Below are 18232 nucleotides of genomic sequence, written 5' to 3' on the forward strand. Positions count from 1 at the left end.
CAAAATGGAAGTAAATACTTTGTGCGCTGTTTTTTCTTTATTTAAGGCACAAATTACATTTAGCATTGCATCTGTACTTGATTTACACCCACTACTAATGATAGATCCTGCAGCCGTTGCTTCCAAACAGCAGACAGAACACGCAAACAAACCTCAGTGTAATCCAGCCTGTAGGCAAAGATGAACCAGTGGTTTATAGCCGTAGGCTCTATGGAGAAAGCAGTTGAAATAAAGACATTTTGGGTTCTGTATAATTAATATAAATGAGACAAATGCACAGGGAGTAATTAGCTGGACAGCAGACAGATGCAATTAAAATAACAATTCCATCTAAATTAAAATGGTGAGAAAAGGCACTTGAGTTGGTAGAAAAGGAAACACTTAACTTGGCAACTTGATCAGAAGATCTGGCTTAACATACAATATATTTTTTTGCCTTAGGGTTTGGAAGATAGGTGTTTGGCTCCTTATTATAAAGCCATAGCAGATTTACTGTTGTACAGGTGTGGGATCTCTAATCTGGAAAACCCCAGGTCCCAAGCATTCAGTTTAATAGATCCTATATGTAGCATTTTAAGTCTGGAAATTTTGTAAGAAATTCGAGGGTTATATGCCATTACTGTTACTGTTTGGATCCACTGATTATGTGGCCTGTGCCTGGGAAGTTTACTATATCTGCTATCAGAGGTCTGCTATCATATCTGCTACTTAGAGGTCACCGTTTTCCAAGCTAATTTTTCATAGACTGTGCCTTTGCATTGCAAAGTATTTCAATATATTGCCCGCTAAAATGATTTAGGTTGCAACCCAGTGCCCTTGGTTTTGGCGTATAACATATATCCACTTTCCAGCTCACTGTCACCTTCTTCAACAAGACCCAGTGTTTCCCTTGCTCAGCAGTTCTCTCTGTATATTGATTAACACAAGTGGCTTCTCTAAATACCTCATTCTTGGAAAGCCACTCTTTCCTCACCCCTAAGTTAAACCTGCCCCCTAGGAGTCAATTAATTCTGCACAATAGTTCTTGATACGATCCCACTCTCAGATCTACTGCTCCACCTCTCAGAATTTATCCAAGTCTGTAATTTAAAGGGGCAACAAAACAAACAAAGTCATCCTCCAGTTTTTTCATCCCTTAAAGACATAAACACACAAAATTGCCAATTTTTACATTTGAAGTTATTTTCAAGTGCTACTTTCCATAACTTGCACAGCAAAAAGCATTGAGTATTGTTGGGCTGGTGGTCGTGATGTGCGGGTCGAAAAAAAACCCAGACCCACACCTGACCTGGACAGCATTTGCCTGCACCCGCCTTCCCCCTCTCCATTTATAGACCCGTGCCGACCCACCCCACCGATGAGTTCACAAATGGGGAGGGGCAGGCGTGAGTCTATAAAACAGAAAGTCAGAAGCTGGCAGTCTAAGGTTGCTGGTGGGGAGAGCAGGCAGAAGAGCTCAACCCAAGCAGCGGGACAGCCCGCGTGTATCAGGCCGGCCCGCACATAACTAGCTGGTGGCCCAAGAGATCATTGATTGTATATGATCTGATGCACTCTGTTGCATTGGGATAAGCATTGTTAATGATGAAACTCTGTGAGAGTTGTGGTCAGTGTTGGATTGCTTACATGGCAGGAAGACTGAGAGAGCGGCTCTGTTCCTCCAGCTGTTAGCGATACCACACAGTCTTCCATCGGAAAAACCACTTGGATAGTGACAGGTCAGCCCCATAATGAATTGCAAAGACGGTCAGCCTGAGAACCTTAAGCAAATTTATATCCTTCATTATTTTTCAGTCTCAAGGGTCCATTTTCATATTTAGTTGTAACAGTCTTACAGTCTTACATCCCTGTTATTGGTCTCCCAGGGATATTTCATCATTTTTAATCTCTGTATATAGAACTGTCACTGTTAAGGCCAGCTGCTAATGAGTTTGCTGCTCTCAGAGTATATAATTCTTTTTTTTTTTTTCATAATCTTTTTCCCTGCCATGTATGCCCCAAAGCAATATGAAATCAATTGCTTTGTAATTAATTGTTTAATAATTTTTTTCTAATTCTTCTTTTGTATAGATTTGTTGATATCATGTAAATCTGTCTGGCAATTTAATTTTATACAGTTGTGACACCATTATTATTATTATTAGTTGGAGGGCACTAAGGGGTCTGTGACCATATAAAGGTACAAGGCCACATGGTACTCTGAGTATCACTCATGTATTATAAGGGATAATGTACCCTCTACTGTAAATTATAAGGATATTAGAAGTCACTGAGGGGTGCTGTGACCCTATAAAACCACAAGGCTGCAGGCTGAGTTATACAGGGAACTCTGAGTATCACTCATGTATTATAAGGGATATTGTACCCCCTACTGTAAATTATAAGGATATTAAAAGTCACTGAGGTGTTCTGTGACCATGTAAAGGCACAAGGCTGCAGGCTGAGTTATACAGGGAACTCTTGAGTATCACTCATGTATTATAAGGGATAATATACCACCTTCTTAAAATTAAGGCGAGTTATACAGGTCAGGGAACTCTCATGAAAATTTGTATATATAGAATTTCTGCCCCTTCTCTGCTTACTACATCCCTATGCACATCAGTATGGCTAATGCTGGTTAGGGTTATACATAATAGACCTCTCTGATAGATCTAACTAAGGAGCCCATTTATTAAACCTCGAATTTATCTGGATGAGGTTTTTAAGGGGGAAAATCTATTTTTTTGTGAGGGGGAAAACACCTTGAACTTTTAGAGATTTATTATACCCCAAAGCTGCTGAAAACCCGAAAAATTCTCCATCTCAAACCTTGTGATCTGTGCTGGATAATCCGATAAAGTTGGAGTTTTCACAGGGGCGCTCCACCAATGAGGCGAGTTGAGACACTTGCCTCAGGCGGCAGCGCCCCCCTGGTTACCAGGGGCGGCAAAAATGCCGCTCCTGGTAACTAAGAGCCGAATTTCCAGTTTTCAACCCGGAAATTCGGCTCTTCTAGTGCAGAGAGCGCAATTGTGCTCTCTGCACTAGCGTCGTGCAACGGAAGGCCGCCTCAGGTGGCATAAAGGCGCGGATCGGCCCTGAGTTTTCATCTGATAATCTGAAAAAGTTGAGTTTTTACAGTGAAAATTCGAGTTTTCAGAGCGTCAATCGCACAATAAGAATTGACACTTGTTTTTGTTGCTACCTTGTGTCTGATTTTTTTTAGGGAAAAATTATTGAAAAATTAGTTCAATTCGTGGAAGGGAGTTAGATGGACTCTCTTTTCATAAAAAAACTTTGAGATTAATTTGAGTTTTAGTAAATAACCACCCAAGTGTGATAAAGAATATTTAAAAGATGGTTAAAGGGATCCTGTCATCGGAAAAAATGTTTTTTTCAAAACGCATCAGTTAATAGTGCTACTTCAGCAAAATTCTGCACTGAAATCCATTTCTCAAAAGAGCAAACAGATTTTTTTATATTCAATTTTGAAATCTGACATGGGGCTAGACATTTTGTCAATTTCCCAGCTGCCCCAAGTCATGTGACTTGTGCCTTCACTTCAGGAGAGAAATGCTTTCTGGCAGGCTGCTGTTTTTCCTTCTCAATGTAACTGAATGTGTCTCAGTGGGACATGGGTTTTTACTATTGAGTGTTGTTCTTAGATCTACCAGGCAGCTGTTATCTTGTGTTAGGGAGCTGCTATCTGGTTACCTTCCCATTGTTCTTTTGTTTGGCTGCTGGGGGGAAAAGGGAGGGGAGTGATATCAGTCCAACTTGCAGTACAGCAGTAAAGAGTGATTGAAGTTTATCAGAGCACAAGTCACATGACTTGGGCAGCTGGGAAATTGACAAAATGTCTAGCCCCATGTCAGATTTCAAAATTGAACATAAAAAAATCTGTTTGCTATTTTGAGAAATAGATTTCAGTGCAGAATTCTGCTGGAGCAGCACTAGTAACTGATTCATTTTGAAAAAAACATGTTTTCCCATGACAGTATCCCTTTAAAATAATATTCTCGGTTCCTTGTATGGACAAACCTCACTGCAGTGCTCTTAATAGTGTGGCCCTTTTTATGATGTGCTGTAGAGCTTGTGTAGTTGATTAAATCACTAGTCAGCCCTTTTCTGGGAGATGTTTTATTCAAAAGTTACTGCAATGAAATACATTGTACCTACTGCTTGATTAAATCAGTGAGCTAGTCTCAGCAGAGATGCTTGGAAACAGGGCCATATGTACCGTGTAGGCACCCAAGGCCCATACCTCCCAACATCTAAAAAAAAAAAAATACAAAGATGGACAAAAATATCTTTAGCCCGTAGAGCTGTGAAAATTTTTTGGATATGGCCTTGTTGTGGCCACACCCCTAAATATTACAAATTGTAGCAGGTTATGGAAAGTTTGAACACGTTTCTGGGGGTCATGTTAGTTCACCTTTAATTTAACATAGTATTTTAGAGTGACTAATACCAATACATTTTTCAGCTGTTTTTTTTTTTTTTTGATGGTTTTTGAATTATTTGCCTTATTTTCCAGATGACCCTATTTAAAACAAATGCTCTATAAAGCTATACATTAGGGGGCCCATTTACTTAGTTTGAGTGAAGGAATAGAATAAAAAATATACGTTGAATTTCTAATGGTTTTTTTGGCTACTTCGACCTTCGATTTCGAATTGACCGATTCAAACTAAATATTGTTCGACTATTTGACCACTCGATAGTCGAAGTACTGTCTCTTTAAAAAAAACTTCGACCCCCTAGTTTGCCACCTAAAACCTACCGAATTCAATGTTAGCCTATGGGGAAGGTCCCCATAGGCTTAGCAATCTTTTTTTGGTCGAAGAAAAATCGTTCGATCGATGGATTAAAATCCTTCGATATTCGACGTCGAAGGATTTCCATTCGGCAGTCGAATATCGAGGGTTAATTAACCCTCGATATTCGACCATAAGTAAATTTGCCCCTTATTGTTACTTTTTATTATTTTACCTTCTATTCAGGCCCTCTCCTATTCACTTTCCAGTCGCTTATTCAAATTAATGCGTGGTTGGTAGGGGCATTTGGACCCTAGCAACAGATTGCTGAAATTCCAAACTGGCCACATAACTCAAAAACTGCAAATAATAAAAAAATGAAAACCAATTGCAAATTGTCTCAGAATATCACTCTCTACGTCATACTAAAAGTTAATTTAAAGGTGAACAACCTCTTTAATATCCATGAAAAGTGATGTACATTATGCGTCATTATGGGCTCATCTTTAGTTTCAACCCATTTTGTGCACCAGATGTGCCAAACCTACTGTGACATGTTAAATTCGCATGATTATAACAAACAAAGGTAATGGGTTTTAAGCAAACCTTTTAACTAACTATAGATTGTAGAGAGATTGTATAGATTGTGTGGGATTAAGTGCAGAGAAATAATTACTACCTGTTGGTTAATTTGCATTCCTTACTGCTGTTCTGTTCTTGTAAAAGTGAGCCAAAAACAGAGCTGTCATTATTGGGTTTCCACAGAGGTTGCTGCAGTTATAGGTAGGCCAAGATGGCAATAGTAATCAAAATGAATAAAGCTGGACGGGACGGTGACAGTAGGCCAAGATAAAGATAATAAAGCAGTATGGCATCATTAGGGAAATATGACTGCAGCAGGCCAAGAAGGTTACATTAGAGATAGATAATGTCACTAGGCCATGATGGTTACAGTAGAGATAGTGACAGTAGGCCAAGAAGGTTACATTAGAGATAGATAATGTCACTAGGCCATGATGGTTACAGTAGAGATAGATAATGACAAGAGGCCAAGATGAAGACAGACTAAACAGCAGCAGACAGGAAAGATGGTGACAATAGGCCAAGACGTACAAGTTAGAGAAGAACAATAATGTTTTATATCACCCAACCAGCTGCCCTTCCACTGTTTTTAAATACTTCTAACAACCACCAACCTTAAGGGAGTTGTAGTGTCAACAACAGCTAAAGGACCATCATCTGTTTTGCTTTTGGCCCCACTACTACTTGGCAAAAGCAGAAATTGTCCCTGGAAATTAGAGACAACTGGCAGTGACACACATTTATTATATTTGCATTTATAGAAGATCACACATACAGTATATATTTAAAATCATATTTCTCGTCATTTGCTCTGTTCCAAGCCGAACTCAAGGGATGAAGTATAGCTGCCAGCTGGCTGGTATTTTAGCAGCCTGGCCAGTAGAAATGATGGACAGTGCCAGTGTTATTAATAAGGAAGAAAGATAACTGAAAGTGACAGCATCATTGTCCTCTTAACCATATGGGCTATTAGTTGAGCCAGTGTAATTCGGGTATAAAACCTTTGTCTTGAGGCACTTTTGGCACCATTAACTGTTTGATAAACACAAGCCCAGTTGTACTACAGTTGTAATATCATGATTAGCAGGATAACAACAAATGCTTAGATGGTGATTCAGTCCAGAAAAAAAATAGCGGGTGGGTGACGGTATTATTTGGCTGCTGTAAAAGAAAAGTAGTAAAGCAAACATTCTGTCTTCATTGTCTTGGGCTTTAGTGTGTGCCATCTATAAGGCCTCATGCCAGCAATCAGATAAAGAAACACATTCCTTTGTCATTGCATTTGAACATATATCTATCTATCTATCTATCTATCTATCTATCTATCTATATATATATATATATATATATATATATATATATATATCTACTATATATATATATATATATATATATATATATATATATATATATATATATATATATATATATATATATATATATATATATATCGTCTCAGGCTGCTCAGAAATCAGCTGAGACCTGACCTCATTGCTTCTCAGATATAAAAATTATTTCTTCAAGTGTAACAATGTAAAATTTTCTTTGAACTTGTCCTGGATATCTGTATTGTATCTGATCCTTTTATGCGCAATGCTGCTCGAATTGCTAGCTCTCCTGAATGGTCCTGTACCTGAAAGATAAAAATACATTCTCTATTGATAGCCCTCAATACAAGCACACAGGTGCCTCCTTTTCTGTTTGTACTTGTCTGGTGGATTTGCACCAAACTGTGTAATAAACTAACTGTCCCACAATGGAAAGCTTTCCTTTTGTTTGCACATAACTAATCCATCCAATCAAGAACTCCCACAGGTCTTAGATATAACCACATTTCCTGTAGCCGTAGCTCTTTAGTTATGTGCTTTTGTTTCATTCTTATGTATGAGCATACAGGTGCTCAGAGATTTGAAATCCATGTAGTTTTATATCAGGTTGACCGGAAACAATCTTCCTTGGCACTGGAATCAGTTTGCTAAATTAGCAGCCTTGCCCATTGTTTTTCACTTTATTGGATGGAGGGTGTTACTGAAAAATAATAGGGTTATATAGACATACATACATACAGATACACACATACATACCGTGAAAGAGTGGAAGAGATGGTGTAAAAGAGGAAGGAGAATTAAAGGGGTAGCTCACCTTGAAGTTAACTTTTAGTATGTTATAGAATGGCCAATTCTAGGCAACTTTTCAATTGGTCTTTATTACTTATAGTTTTTGTAAATTTGCTTTATCTACATATTTTCTCTTCTTCCAGCTTTCAAATGGGGGTCACTGAACACATCTAAAAACAAATGCTCTGTAAAGCACACATTTATTGTTATTGGTACTTTCTTTACTCATCTTTCTATTCGGGTCCTCTCCTTTTCATATTCCAGCGTCTTTTTCAAATCAGTACATGCTTGCTAGGATAATTTGGACCCTAGCAACCAGATTGCTGAAATTGCAAAGTGAAGGGCTGCTGAATAAAAAGCTAAATAACCCAAAAAACACAATTGATAAAAAAAATTAAAACCAATTGAAAATCGTCTCAGAATATCTAACTGGACATTGTACTAAAATTTAACTGAAAGGTGAACAAGCCCTTTAAGGGTCAGGGCACACGCTCAGATTCGGGGAGATTAGTCACCCGGCTACAAATCTCTTCTTCTTCGGCGACTAATCTCCCCGAACTGCCTCCCGCCAGCTAGAATGTGAATCGCCGGCGGGGTGGCACTCAGATTGTTTAGTTTTCTGAAGTTGCCTCACGAGAAAACTTTGGCGAGTTCGGAAAACTAAGCGATCCGGGTGCCATCCCGCCGGCGATTTCCATTCTAGCTGGCTGGAGGCAGTTTGGGGAGATTAGTCGCCAGTTGATTAATCTCCCCAAATCTGAGCTTGTGCCCTGACCCTAAGAAAAGTGTTAGAGATAATTTAAGATGGCCATAGACGCAAAGATCTGATCGTACGAATCGAGGATTCGTACAATTTTTGGACCGTGCGTGGAGAGTCCCAACATTTTTTTTCCATCGATCGGTCGTTTGGTCGATCGGACAGGTTAAAAGATTTCTGTCGGCTGCCGATAATATCTCTGCGTGTATAGCTGATCGTACGATTTTCAGTGGGAGACTGTCACCAGCTTTGGTTGGACATAACTTTCGTACGATTGCTGTCAGGGGCAGAACATCGGCTGATCTGTTCTTTTACTACTTTATTTGATCGGAATGCTTAGTGGCAGGTCGGGAGATGGGAAAGTGAGATTGTACGATGATTCGTATGATCGGATCTTTGCGTCTATGGCCAGCTTTAAAGGGAACAAAGATAAAGGAAGTGAAGTGCTAAAAAGCATGTGATAAAAATAGCAATAAAGTAAAGGAGAGGAAGAAGAGGTTTTATCGAGAGAAGAAAGACAAGAATTAGAGCCAAAGAAGGAAAGGATAAAGCTCCAAACAATTCTCAGTATTACTAAATATCTACCAACATTCTCTCACATATCTTAATTTCTTGTATAGAAAAGAACCATTTGCAGTTCTGGAATGTGTGTGGCAGCCCAGTATAGAAGCAGCCAGCACGGGCTGAATGATTGAGGTGAACCAATGCACCCTTCCAATGTAATTTTTCCTCATTTACCCAGACAATGCTCCGAATCCTCTCTCCTTCACCCTCCACCCCCCAAAGATTATAATTTCAGCTGTCACTCGGTAATAAGCCTGCTAGGGTTTATGGGGAGTCCGAGTCACTTGTTGCAGCCAATCTCGCTTTGAAGACAGACAAAAGGAGCAAGATCCATCGGGTGAGACTTGTCAGAACATTAAGCTGCACCCACTACTATTAAAACGGTTTTTAAGCAGAGCTGTAACACTTCATAACAAGGGAGGGATAATATTCGGCTCTCGGCTATGGCACACAAAGCAGCAGATTATTTATAGTCGAGGGCCACTTGACCACCACTGCTCTCCAGAGTGCAGAGGATTCTCCGGAGCGATGTGATGGCGGGATGGCCTGAATAATTCATGTTGAAAGCGAGCAGAGACGTATTGCCTTGCTAAGAAGATTTCCAACAGCCAGCATTGTGACTGCCTTGGGAAGTTATCAGACGTAATTGTTCCCAACATTTCCTTGCAGATCATTAGAGTGCCACCCAGACACCATTTGTCTTTAAAGGAACAGTAACACCGAAAAATTAAAGTGTTTTAAAGTAATGAAAATATCATGTAGTGTTGCCCTGCACTGGTAAAACTGATCTGTTTGCTTCAGAAACTCTACTATAGTTCATATAAACAAGCTGCTGTGTAGCAATGGTGGAAATTGAAAAAAGGCTATGTGGCACAGGTTAAATAGTGGATAACAGATAACACCATTATGTTCTACAGAGCTTATCTGCTGTGTAACCTCAGTTTCTTCTCCTTTGAATGGCTGCCCCCATTGCTACACAGCAGCTTATTTATATAGACAATAGTCATGTTTCTAAAGCAAATACAGCACTTTTACCAGTGCAGGGCAACACTGCATTATATTTTTATTATTTTAAAATACTTTATTATTTGATGTTACTGTTCCTGTTAGTTTTTCTCAGTGGGGCCTATTTTCTGAAGCTTTGTAGTATGAGCAACCTAACCAGCATTACAGATTTAGGAGGCAGCCACTGAAGCCCCCAGGGTAAAATTACTTGTTTAATAACTATAACGCCTTCTTGCTCCCTGGCCCATTGTTGCTATATACTGTCATAGCTGGACTGCCCGTACAGTAAACACACCATACTTGTGCTGATGCCTGTGTTCCTTTTCTCCAATCTCAGCGAATGTTGCCTTTCATTGGCATTGGATTCCTGTTATACGACAGAATTCATATGTGGCCTCTGTAGGTGGCTGAACATGTTCTTTTTGACTTGGGGCTAAATATTTAACAATGATGATCATAAACAATAACCCCTGGCTGGGTGCTGTCCGACAGAAAAAAAAATTCTCCATGATGAGAACAAAACAGTTGCCATGTAATGAGTGCAGCCCTCTTCTTTAACAGATGAACACTTCAGGCATAAGCAACCAAGTGAAAGAGATCAGACAGAGACAGGATATGAACGCAGCATGATCTGCAGCCCCAGATTACCCCAGGCATTTTCTTCATCTAATTGAGGCATTTCTTTTTTAAATTGCTAAACTCTACAGTGAATTTTTCAACAAAACTGTTTATTCGCTAAAAGGCTTCCCCCCCCCTCTTTTATCTGCAGCCAGTTTAAAAAGCAGAGGAAAATGCAGAGCGGGCACCTGCTGTTTGTGAGCATGCAAATTATAGGCTTGGTTTCCATTTAAAGTCAGAGAGAGAGAGGGGGGGGGGAGATAAAAGCAACAATATGCTGTTCAACTGGCATATTTAAATCCAATCTAAACCAGCAGCAGCAGCAGCTCTGGGTGGAGGCGTTTTTACTGTAAATACCTCCTTGAAATCCATCTGCTACGATCTGTCGTCGAAAAGCATTGAATGATTTGCTTAATATACTACAGTAATTCATTGTTAGCAGATTATGCTATAATACACACAAATCATAAATCCCGTGCCATGTATCCTTATAAGCAGGTTTAGGGATATTACCAATTATAATCTAGTAATAGTAATATCACTTATTTCACATGATAATACAAAGTATTGTATTATAAAATATAATGTACCCCTTGCTTTATCAAATAAGGATATTGCAAGTTACAGGGAAATTCATGGCCTGCATAAAATCACTGGGGAATGGGGCACAGGTTTTGGTGAATTCTAATATCCTTAATATTTAGTTCCCTGTAAAACTCAGCCTGCAGCCTTGTGCCTTTATATGGTCACATAACTTCTCAGTGACTTCTAATATCATTATAATTTACAGTAGGGGGTACATTATCCCTTATAATACATGAGTGATACTCAGAGTTCCCTGTATAACTCAGCCTGCAGCCTTGTGTCTTTATATGGTCACATAACTCCTCAGTGACTACTAATATCCTTAAAATTTACAGTAGGGGGTACATTATCCCTTATAATTCATTACAATGTCTTTATATCCATAACTAATATACTTATAGTTAAGGATACATCTCTCTATATTATTGAAACCATTTGTTATACAAAAATGAGGGTTTATGTATCCTTTTATTAAGAGAACTAGAGAAAGGAAACTATTCAGCACATGTACTCCATGTTTCAGTAAAGTGTGAAGCATTGGCAAACACAATTATGTCAGACTGGCTATGTGTCATTACCCATAGTCTGTGCTTTTAATTCTTTGTGGAAGTTGTATGTGGGTTCTGACAACAAAGATGTTAAGGGCGGTTTTCCTTTCTGACTAGGCAGCCTAACTTGTTAACCCCATGAGAGCTGGTGATCCCTTTACATAATTTGTTAACCCCATAAAACAAGGCGCTTTATTCTTTTTGAGCCAAAGCTTTAGAACACAACCCCCAGGAGCCATTACTTAAACAGACTGCTAACAAACTACCTGAGATGTTAATAATAATTGAAATGTTTCTTACAAAACGACACAATACTTCCAATCTAATGTATTAGAAAATAGAGCTACTGAACTATTTTTTTAAAACTGTTGTGATACTGTACATGTCCAGAGCATTGCTCACATATGGTTAAAATTGTTATATTGATGTTTTAAAAACACACTTTTTCTCTATTTGATCTGATTCAATATTTGAAATGAATGTTTTATTCTTGTTGTGTAAGTGTAGGACTACACAGACGTTTTCGGTGCGATCCGACGCCCAGCGACAAATCGCATGCGATGGAAATAAGAGATAGAAATGTTGGATGAAGTCGCAGCGTTGATCCGATACGAATGTCGAATGCAGACGATGCGTCTGCATCCGACAGTCGTGTCGCGCCAGATGAACGCTACGACTTCTTCCAACATTTTGCATGTGTTTTGTTGCAGCGCTTCAGATCACGCCGAAAACGTCTGTGTAGTCCTACCCTAACACAACTTGAAATTAATATACTGTAAATACAAATTATTAAAAAAAAAATCTCATCCAGTTTTATATAGACCCGAAGTAAAGGTGGCCATACAAGGGGCAATAAAAGTTGGTGAAAGACTGAGTCGGCAGCTTATTGACCTGTATGTGGGGACCTCTGTTTGTTGATGAAGTCCCGTGATCCGACTGCACTTATACCTTTCATTATGATTCAATTGTTGGGCCCTAGGGCCCATGATCGGATCAGCCAAATATCACCCACTTTAAGGTGGGCATATTGGGGAGAGATCCGCTCATCGCCAAATGAGCGGATCTCTCTGTGTATGGCCACCTTAAGCCTATTGGGGTAAAGGGGGGAATCAATCCCATTCCAAGTGATGGGGACAGTTTTGGGTATTCTGACAAGGTGAGCAAAGCACCCAGTTTTAGTTTTTGTGCCATAGCTAATAGGAGATGTAGTGTTTGAATATATATATATATATAAAAAAAAGAAAAGAAATGGGTCAGGAATAGGACTTGTTTTGCCTTCATACATTCATATATATATATATATATATATATATATATATATATATATATATATATATATATATATGAATGTATATATGAATGTATGAAGGCAAAACAAGTCCTATTCCTGACCCATTTCTTTTTAGTTACTCTACCTTACATAACTACTCTGGCACTCTAAAACCTTGCCAACATGCTCCAGTACAGCTTGCCAAATGTGTTGTATCCCCAGCCATCCTCATTACACGAGCTTTATATAATTAATTCACGTGTGAATGAGCAGAGAACTCTGTATCTGTTGTATTCGGCTTCAGTACAAGAAGTCCCTGCCATATAGATCTTAGTAAGTGAAAGAGATGGGACAGAGACCGGATATAAACATGGCACACAGAGAAGCCAAAGCCAGTGATATATTCCCATTAAAAATTCAGTGTTGTATGAGGCTGGACCATGTTGGGTAAAATGCCTGGCGTGCTGAAACATTTCGTTAGCCAGAATGATGAACAGAAGGCTTTGTGCTCAGTTCCTAACCAAGGCCCATGTAAAAAATATATCATAGTGCAGATCTACTGTAAATGGGTTAGTTTATTGTTCAATAGCTGCAGAGCAAGGACATGTGCCTCTGTATTCGAAATTGTGTGCATTGGCAGTGATAAGCTTAGGATAGTATTTGGCACTTTAATTAGATATAATTCCAGGAATGTACGACGTGCAGTTATACAGATACCATTCAGCTGTGCCAGGAGCACTCCAGTTTGCCCAGCAAAGTGTTCCCACAATCAAGAGTCTGGTTGCGGAACACAAGGGTTAATAGCAGATGTGGCAGGGATAAGTCAGTCCTCGCAGTAGCAGCCTCATGATAGTACAGAAGCACTGCCGCCAAATTGGATTAATTATTTTCCGATTACGCTTTGTTGTGGCTGCTGCCTGTTTCTTCTCTTTCCGTAATTGTTTGTTTTCCGATTTGTGATTGATTTTCTATGCCAAGCAACAGAACACTTGCCTTTATAGCCTGGAATGTGTTTGGCATTCTGTTGTGCCAACAAGCTAAGTCAAGTTAGGGGTTTGGAAAACTACACTTTTTGTACAAGGCTAGAAGCTTTTTGTTAAAGTTATTCCTGTTTTTATAATACAGAGATAAATTGGCTAATAATCTATATATTTTATAGAATAGATTTGGGGAGATAGGTTTCATCTCAGCTGTCAGTTGTCCAAATTATTTTTTGGCATCCACATATAAACACATGACCCATATATGGCTAGTTTCAGAAAGCACACAGATCATTTACACATCATAGGATTCTGTACTGATAATGACATTTAATTATATTCATATAATAACCAATGTGTAGTCAATGGGAAAAATACACCACTAACAAGGCACAAGCAACCTAAATATTCTGGGCCTATCCGAGTACAGGTATGGACCTGTTATTTAGAATGTGTGGGACCTGGGGTTTTCTGGATAATGGATCTTTCATAGTGTAAGTGTACAAGAAAATCAAACATTAAATAAACCCAATAAGCTGTTTTTGCATCCAATAAGGATTAATTATATCTAAGTTTGGATCAAGTACAAGGTAGTGTTTTATTTCTACAGAGAAAAGTGAAATCATTTTTAAACATTTGCATAAAATGGAGTCTATGAGAGACAGTCTTCAAGTAATGCAGATCTTTCTGGATAAAGGTTTTCTGGATAATAGATCCCATACCTGTATTACAATATTCATTGGGCTTGTGGTCAGTTATAGCATTAAAGCTATCGCTTGGCTAGACCAAACTATTATCAATAAGAGCTTTAAAATATTCAGGCTTGACCAGATTTTTGTCAGAACAGGGCTGGTCCAATCTGTCAGAACATTGACAAGGCTAGTTATACCTAAAAATTTTCAGAGCATTAGAACATTCAGAGAGCTAAAACTGCATCTTACTAACTAGAGTATGAGAGCATTCACAGGCCTTGATATTTTTTGATAATATTTTATTCCAATATTTTATTATAATATTTTATTCCAATTTTTTTTTAATAATATTTTATTCCAATATTCCAATATTTTATTAAATTTATTACAATATTTTATTATATTTCATTCCAATATTTTATTCAAATATTTTATTCATGCTCCAAGCATTGGCAGGCTTCATACATCTGAAGTTGGTCATATCATAAGAACATTGCTAGATTGCTAGAACTAACTAAATAAGGACTTTTGAACCTTCACTAGACTTGAACAACCTTAATCCAACAATTCTTTGGTCAGGCATTTGTATTATGTTAACAAGGCAATACCAACTGTATAGCCAGTTAGAATGTTCTCAGGTTCAATGAGCCAACTTCAGTGACTACATCAACCGTAAAGAGGAAAGTTTTCATAAATCCAAATTGTTAATGTGTAGGACGTCATGACTCTCTGGCTCCCAGAAACTAAAGTGTCACCACAATATGACCAAAGATTCCTCAAGACAGGCATCTTAAAGCTATTGCTTGTCTAGACCAAACTATAATCAATAAGAGCTTTAAAATATTCAGGCTGGACCAGATATTTGTCAGACCGTTAAAAGGGCTGGTCCAATCTGTCAGAACATTGACAAGGCTAGTTATACCAAAAAGTTTTCAGAGCATTAGAATGTTCAGAGAGCTAAAACAGCATCTTACTAACCAGATTATGAGAACCTTCACAAGGCCTGACCAACATCTTATCACTCAGACCATAAGAGCATTCACGGGCCTGGATAACCACGTAATTGGTCTGAGCATTGGCGAGGCTTAATACATCTGAAGCTGGTCATATCATAAGAACATTCAGATGGCTAGAACAAACTAAATAAGGACATTCAAACCTTCACAAGACTTGAACAAACTTAATCCAACAATTCTTTGGTCAGGCAATTTGTGTTATGTTAACAGGGCAATACCTACATACTGTATAGCCAGTTAGAATGTTTTCAGGTTCAATGAGCCAACTTCAGTGACTACATCAACAGTAAAGAGGAAAGTTTTTATAAATCCAAATTGTTAATGTTTAGGGCGTCATCACTCTCTGGCTCCCAGAAACCAAAGTGTCACCACAATATGACCGAAGACTCCTCAAGACAGGCATCTTACCCTTATAAGGGTGCATTTGTATATAAATCAGATTCACCCAATTTCTTGTGCTATAGTAGGAGATCATCGAAAATTCATGTCCCACCTGCACGATGCTTATAGGGAGAAGACGCCCTTGCACCATGTTTGTAATAGGTGCAACAGCGAGTTTGTGCTTTTGCATTGAACTTATGGAAGGAATTTTGTGAAATATGATTACACTGTAGAGCAGTGAACCCAAGCTGTGGCTCATGAGCAACATGTCTCACCAACCCATTGGATGTCGCTCCCACCGGCCTCAAAGAGGTGCTCATTTTTGAATCCCTGGCAAGTTTTGGTTGCATAAAAACAAGGCATACTGCTAACCCTTGAGAACTTTTTGCATGCTTGTGTTGCTCTCCAACTTTTTTTTAACTTTTTAATGTGACTCAGAGGTAAGAAAGGTTGGGGACCACTGTTGGAAAATGTGTCAAATGTAGCCTCCCGTATATGTTTTGTCCTTTGCCCCATCATGAAATTAAGCCTACAGTGCATCAAAATAAATTCGGTTCTCTGAAAAATTTTGCTTTTTTTAGCTAAACCCACAGAATTTTCCCTAGTGAGACTGCGGATATAGTGATTCTCAGTGAATTGTTGGTGTGAAACAAGCAATTAGAATATCATTCTGGCTGAATAAGAAAAAACAATGTTGTATTACTGATGATTTTCTAAAGCAATGCATTTTCATGTCATGTTTGATATGAACTGTTCTTGTTTTCTGTAGAGTGGGACAGTCTATGTGCGTGTATCTTGTATCTGTTTTACATGCCTCAAGAGGCAGTGGGAATCCCAGTGGCATACATGGAACTTTCTGGGCCATGGCAGTATCGTTTTTTTTTAATGCTCCAAAACTGTAGGATTATGATTTGGTTCACACTAACCCACACAATTATATATTGAAACTGTGCATAAGTCGTGAGCCCCCACTGGCACAGTGGGGATTCATTATTTGTTTCGGCACCATGAAAAAAGATGAAAAGGGCATTAGATGAATTAAACAAATTCATGTGCTCTATAAAACTCCGTAAGTGTGGCAGTCACTCCTGTGACCATTATACAAAATCCCAAACAGATCATACAGTTCCCATTCACGTGTTGTCTCAATTATCTTCTTTCCCTCATAGGTCGCGTTTCATTCTTTACTTCTGGATCAGAGAATCTTCACCGGGTGGAAAAAGTGAATTGGGGGACGCGATATGCTATAACCATCTCTTTCACCTGCGATCCTGAACATGCCATCGGGGACCCAAGCTGGACATAACGCCTATAACGTCACTTCTTTCTCATTCCTTAAACCCCTGCCAGGGACGTTGAACATCTTTCCTGCAAGCGGCTGATCAATTGCAATCAACAATAACTAGTAACCAATTACTGATCAGGCTTATGGTGCTTAACAGGGTTGACCAAGTAGACTCAACCACATCATGAGGGGATGTTCTCCTTCCCTCTTCCTTTTCTATTTTCTATATTTGCATCATCTGTAGCAGACAGAAATTTTGCAAAAAGATGTCAACTGGCAACAATTTTTTTTTAACTTTTTTTCCCCAAGAAGCTTAATATTTCTTTATTGATGAAATCAGGTTTAATGAGTTTGCATGTCTGTGTGGCATACCTCTTTTCTGTGCCACAATAATCCTCTGATCACATAACAGATGGCACAAAATGAGTTAGGTCATACAAAATCATTCCAGTAATCTGTTCACTTTGTTTTCTTTTTGATGAATGTTTTCCAAGGACTGTGAAAACAAAAATAAGGGCATGGCAGCCATATGAAAAATCAGGACAATGATTAGGGCATTAGAATCCTTAATAGCTTGTTTTAATTTATGCTTATAACTCAACTACACAATTACATTCCAGCTTTCTGATGGAGAGAAGAGCTTGGCTGTTTGGCAAGCTAGCACAGTAGTTGTGCAATAGGACCGAATTTGGGACTACAGATTTTTAAGGATGGTAAAGAATGTGGGTGGATTTTGATTGGAATAAATTCTTTTCTACCACAAATATGTTTATAGTTGCATTATTTACTGTAGTTACTTAATTCCTTGTAAATGTTTTCTGAGAATTCCACCATGAGAAATGATTGTGTTCTTCTACAAAACGAGCATAGTTATCTTGTTTAATTATTATATATTACTGATCTCTGTCTTTTTTGCTGGCAAAGGATGCAGATAATCCTGTGAAATGGATCCATATGTGCTAGATCCAATGAGAAATTACATTGTGTCTTAAGGGTAGGTGGAACAGGCTGGAGAGATTTCTCTGATTCTTGCAAATGTGAGTTCCAACTTTGTAAATGAGCAGTGTTCTTTGTGAGCATATAAACTGCTGGA

The 18232-nt window shown here is 38.6% G+C and overlaps 1 protein-coding gene across 4 annotated transcripts in view; it reads left to right on the top strand.

Moving 5' to 3' along the window:
- ogfod3.L (2-oxoglutarate and iron-dependent oxygenase domain containing 3 L homeolog) overlaps window positions 1–17903 on the top strand; it is a 68930-nt gene extending 51027 nt beyond the window's left edge. For all 4 annotated transcript variants that reach the window (XM_018233948.2, XM_041575445.1, XM_018233949.2 and 1 more), the window contains 1 exon segment: window positions 17024–17903. In XM_018233948.2, the coding sequence (XP_018089437.1) occupies window positions 17024–17160 (137 nt within the window). In that variant the 3' untranslated portion in view covers window positions 17161–17903.
- The last annotated feature ends 329 nt before the right edge of the window (window positions 17904–18232 follow it).

The sequence above is a fragment of the Xenopus laevis genome, chromosome 9_10L (genome assembly GCF_017654675.1).
Source record: "Xenopus laevis strain J_2021 chromosome 9_10L, Xenopus_laevis_v10.1, whole genome shotgun sequence".
In the NCBI taxonomy this organism is placed as follows: domain Eukaryota; kingdom Metazoa; phylum Chordata; class Amphibia; order Anura; family Pipidae; genus Xenopus; species Xenopus laevis.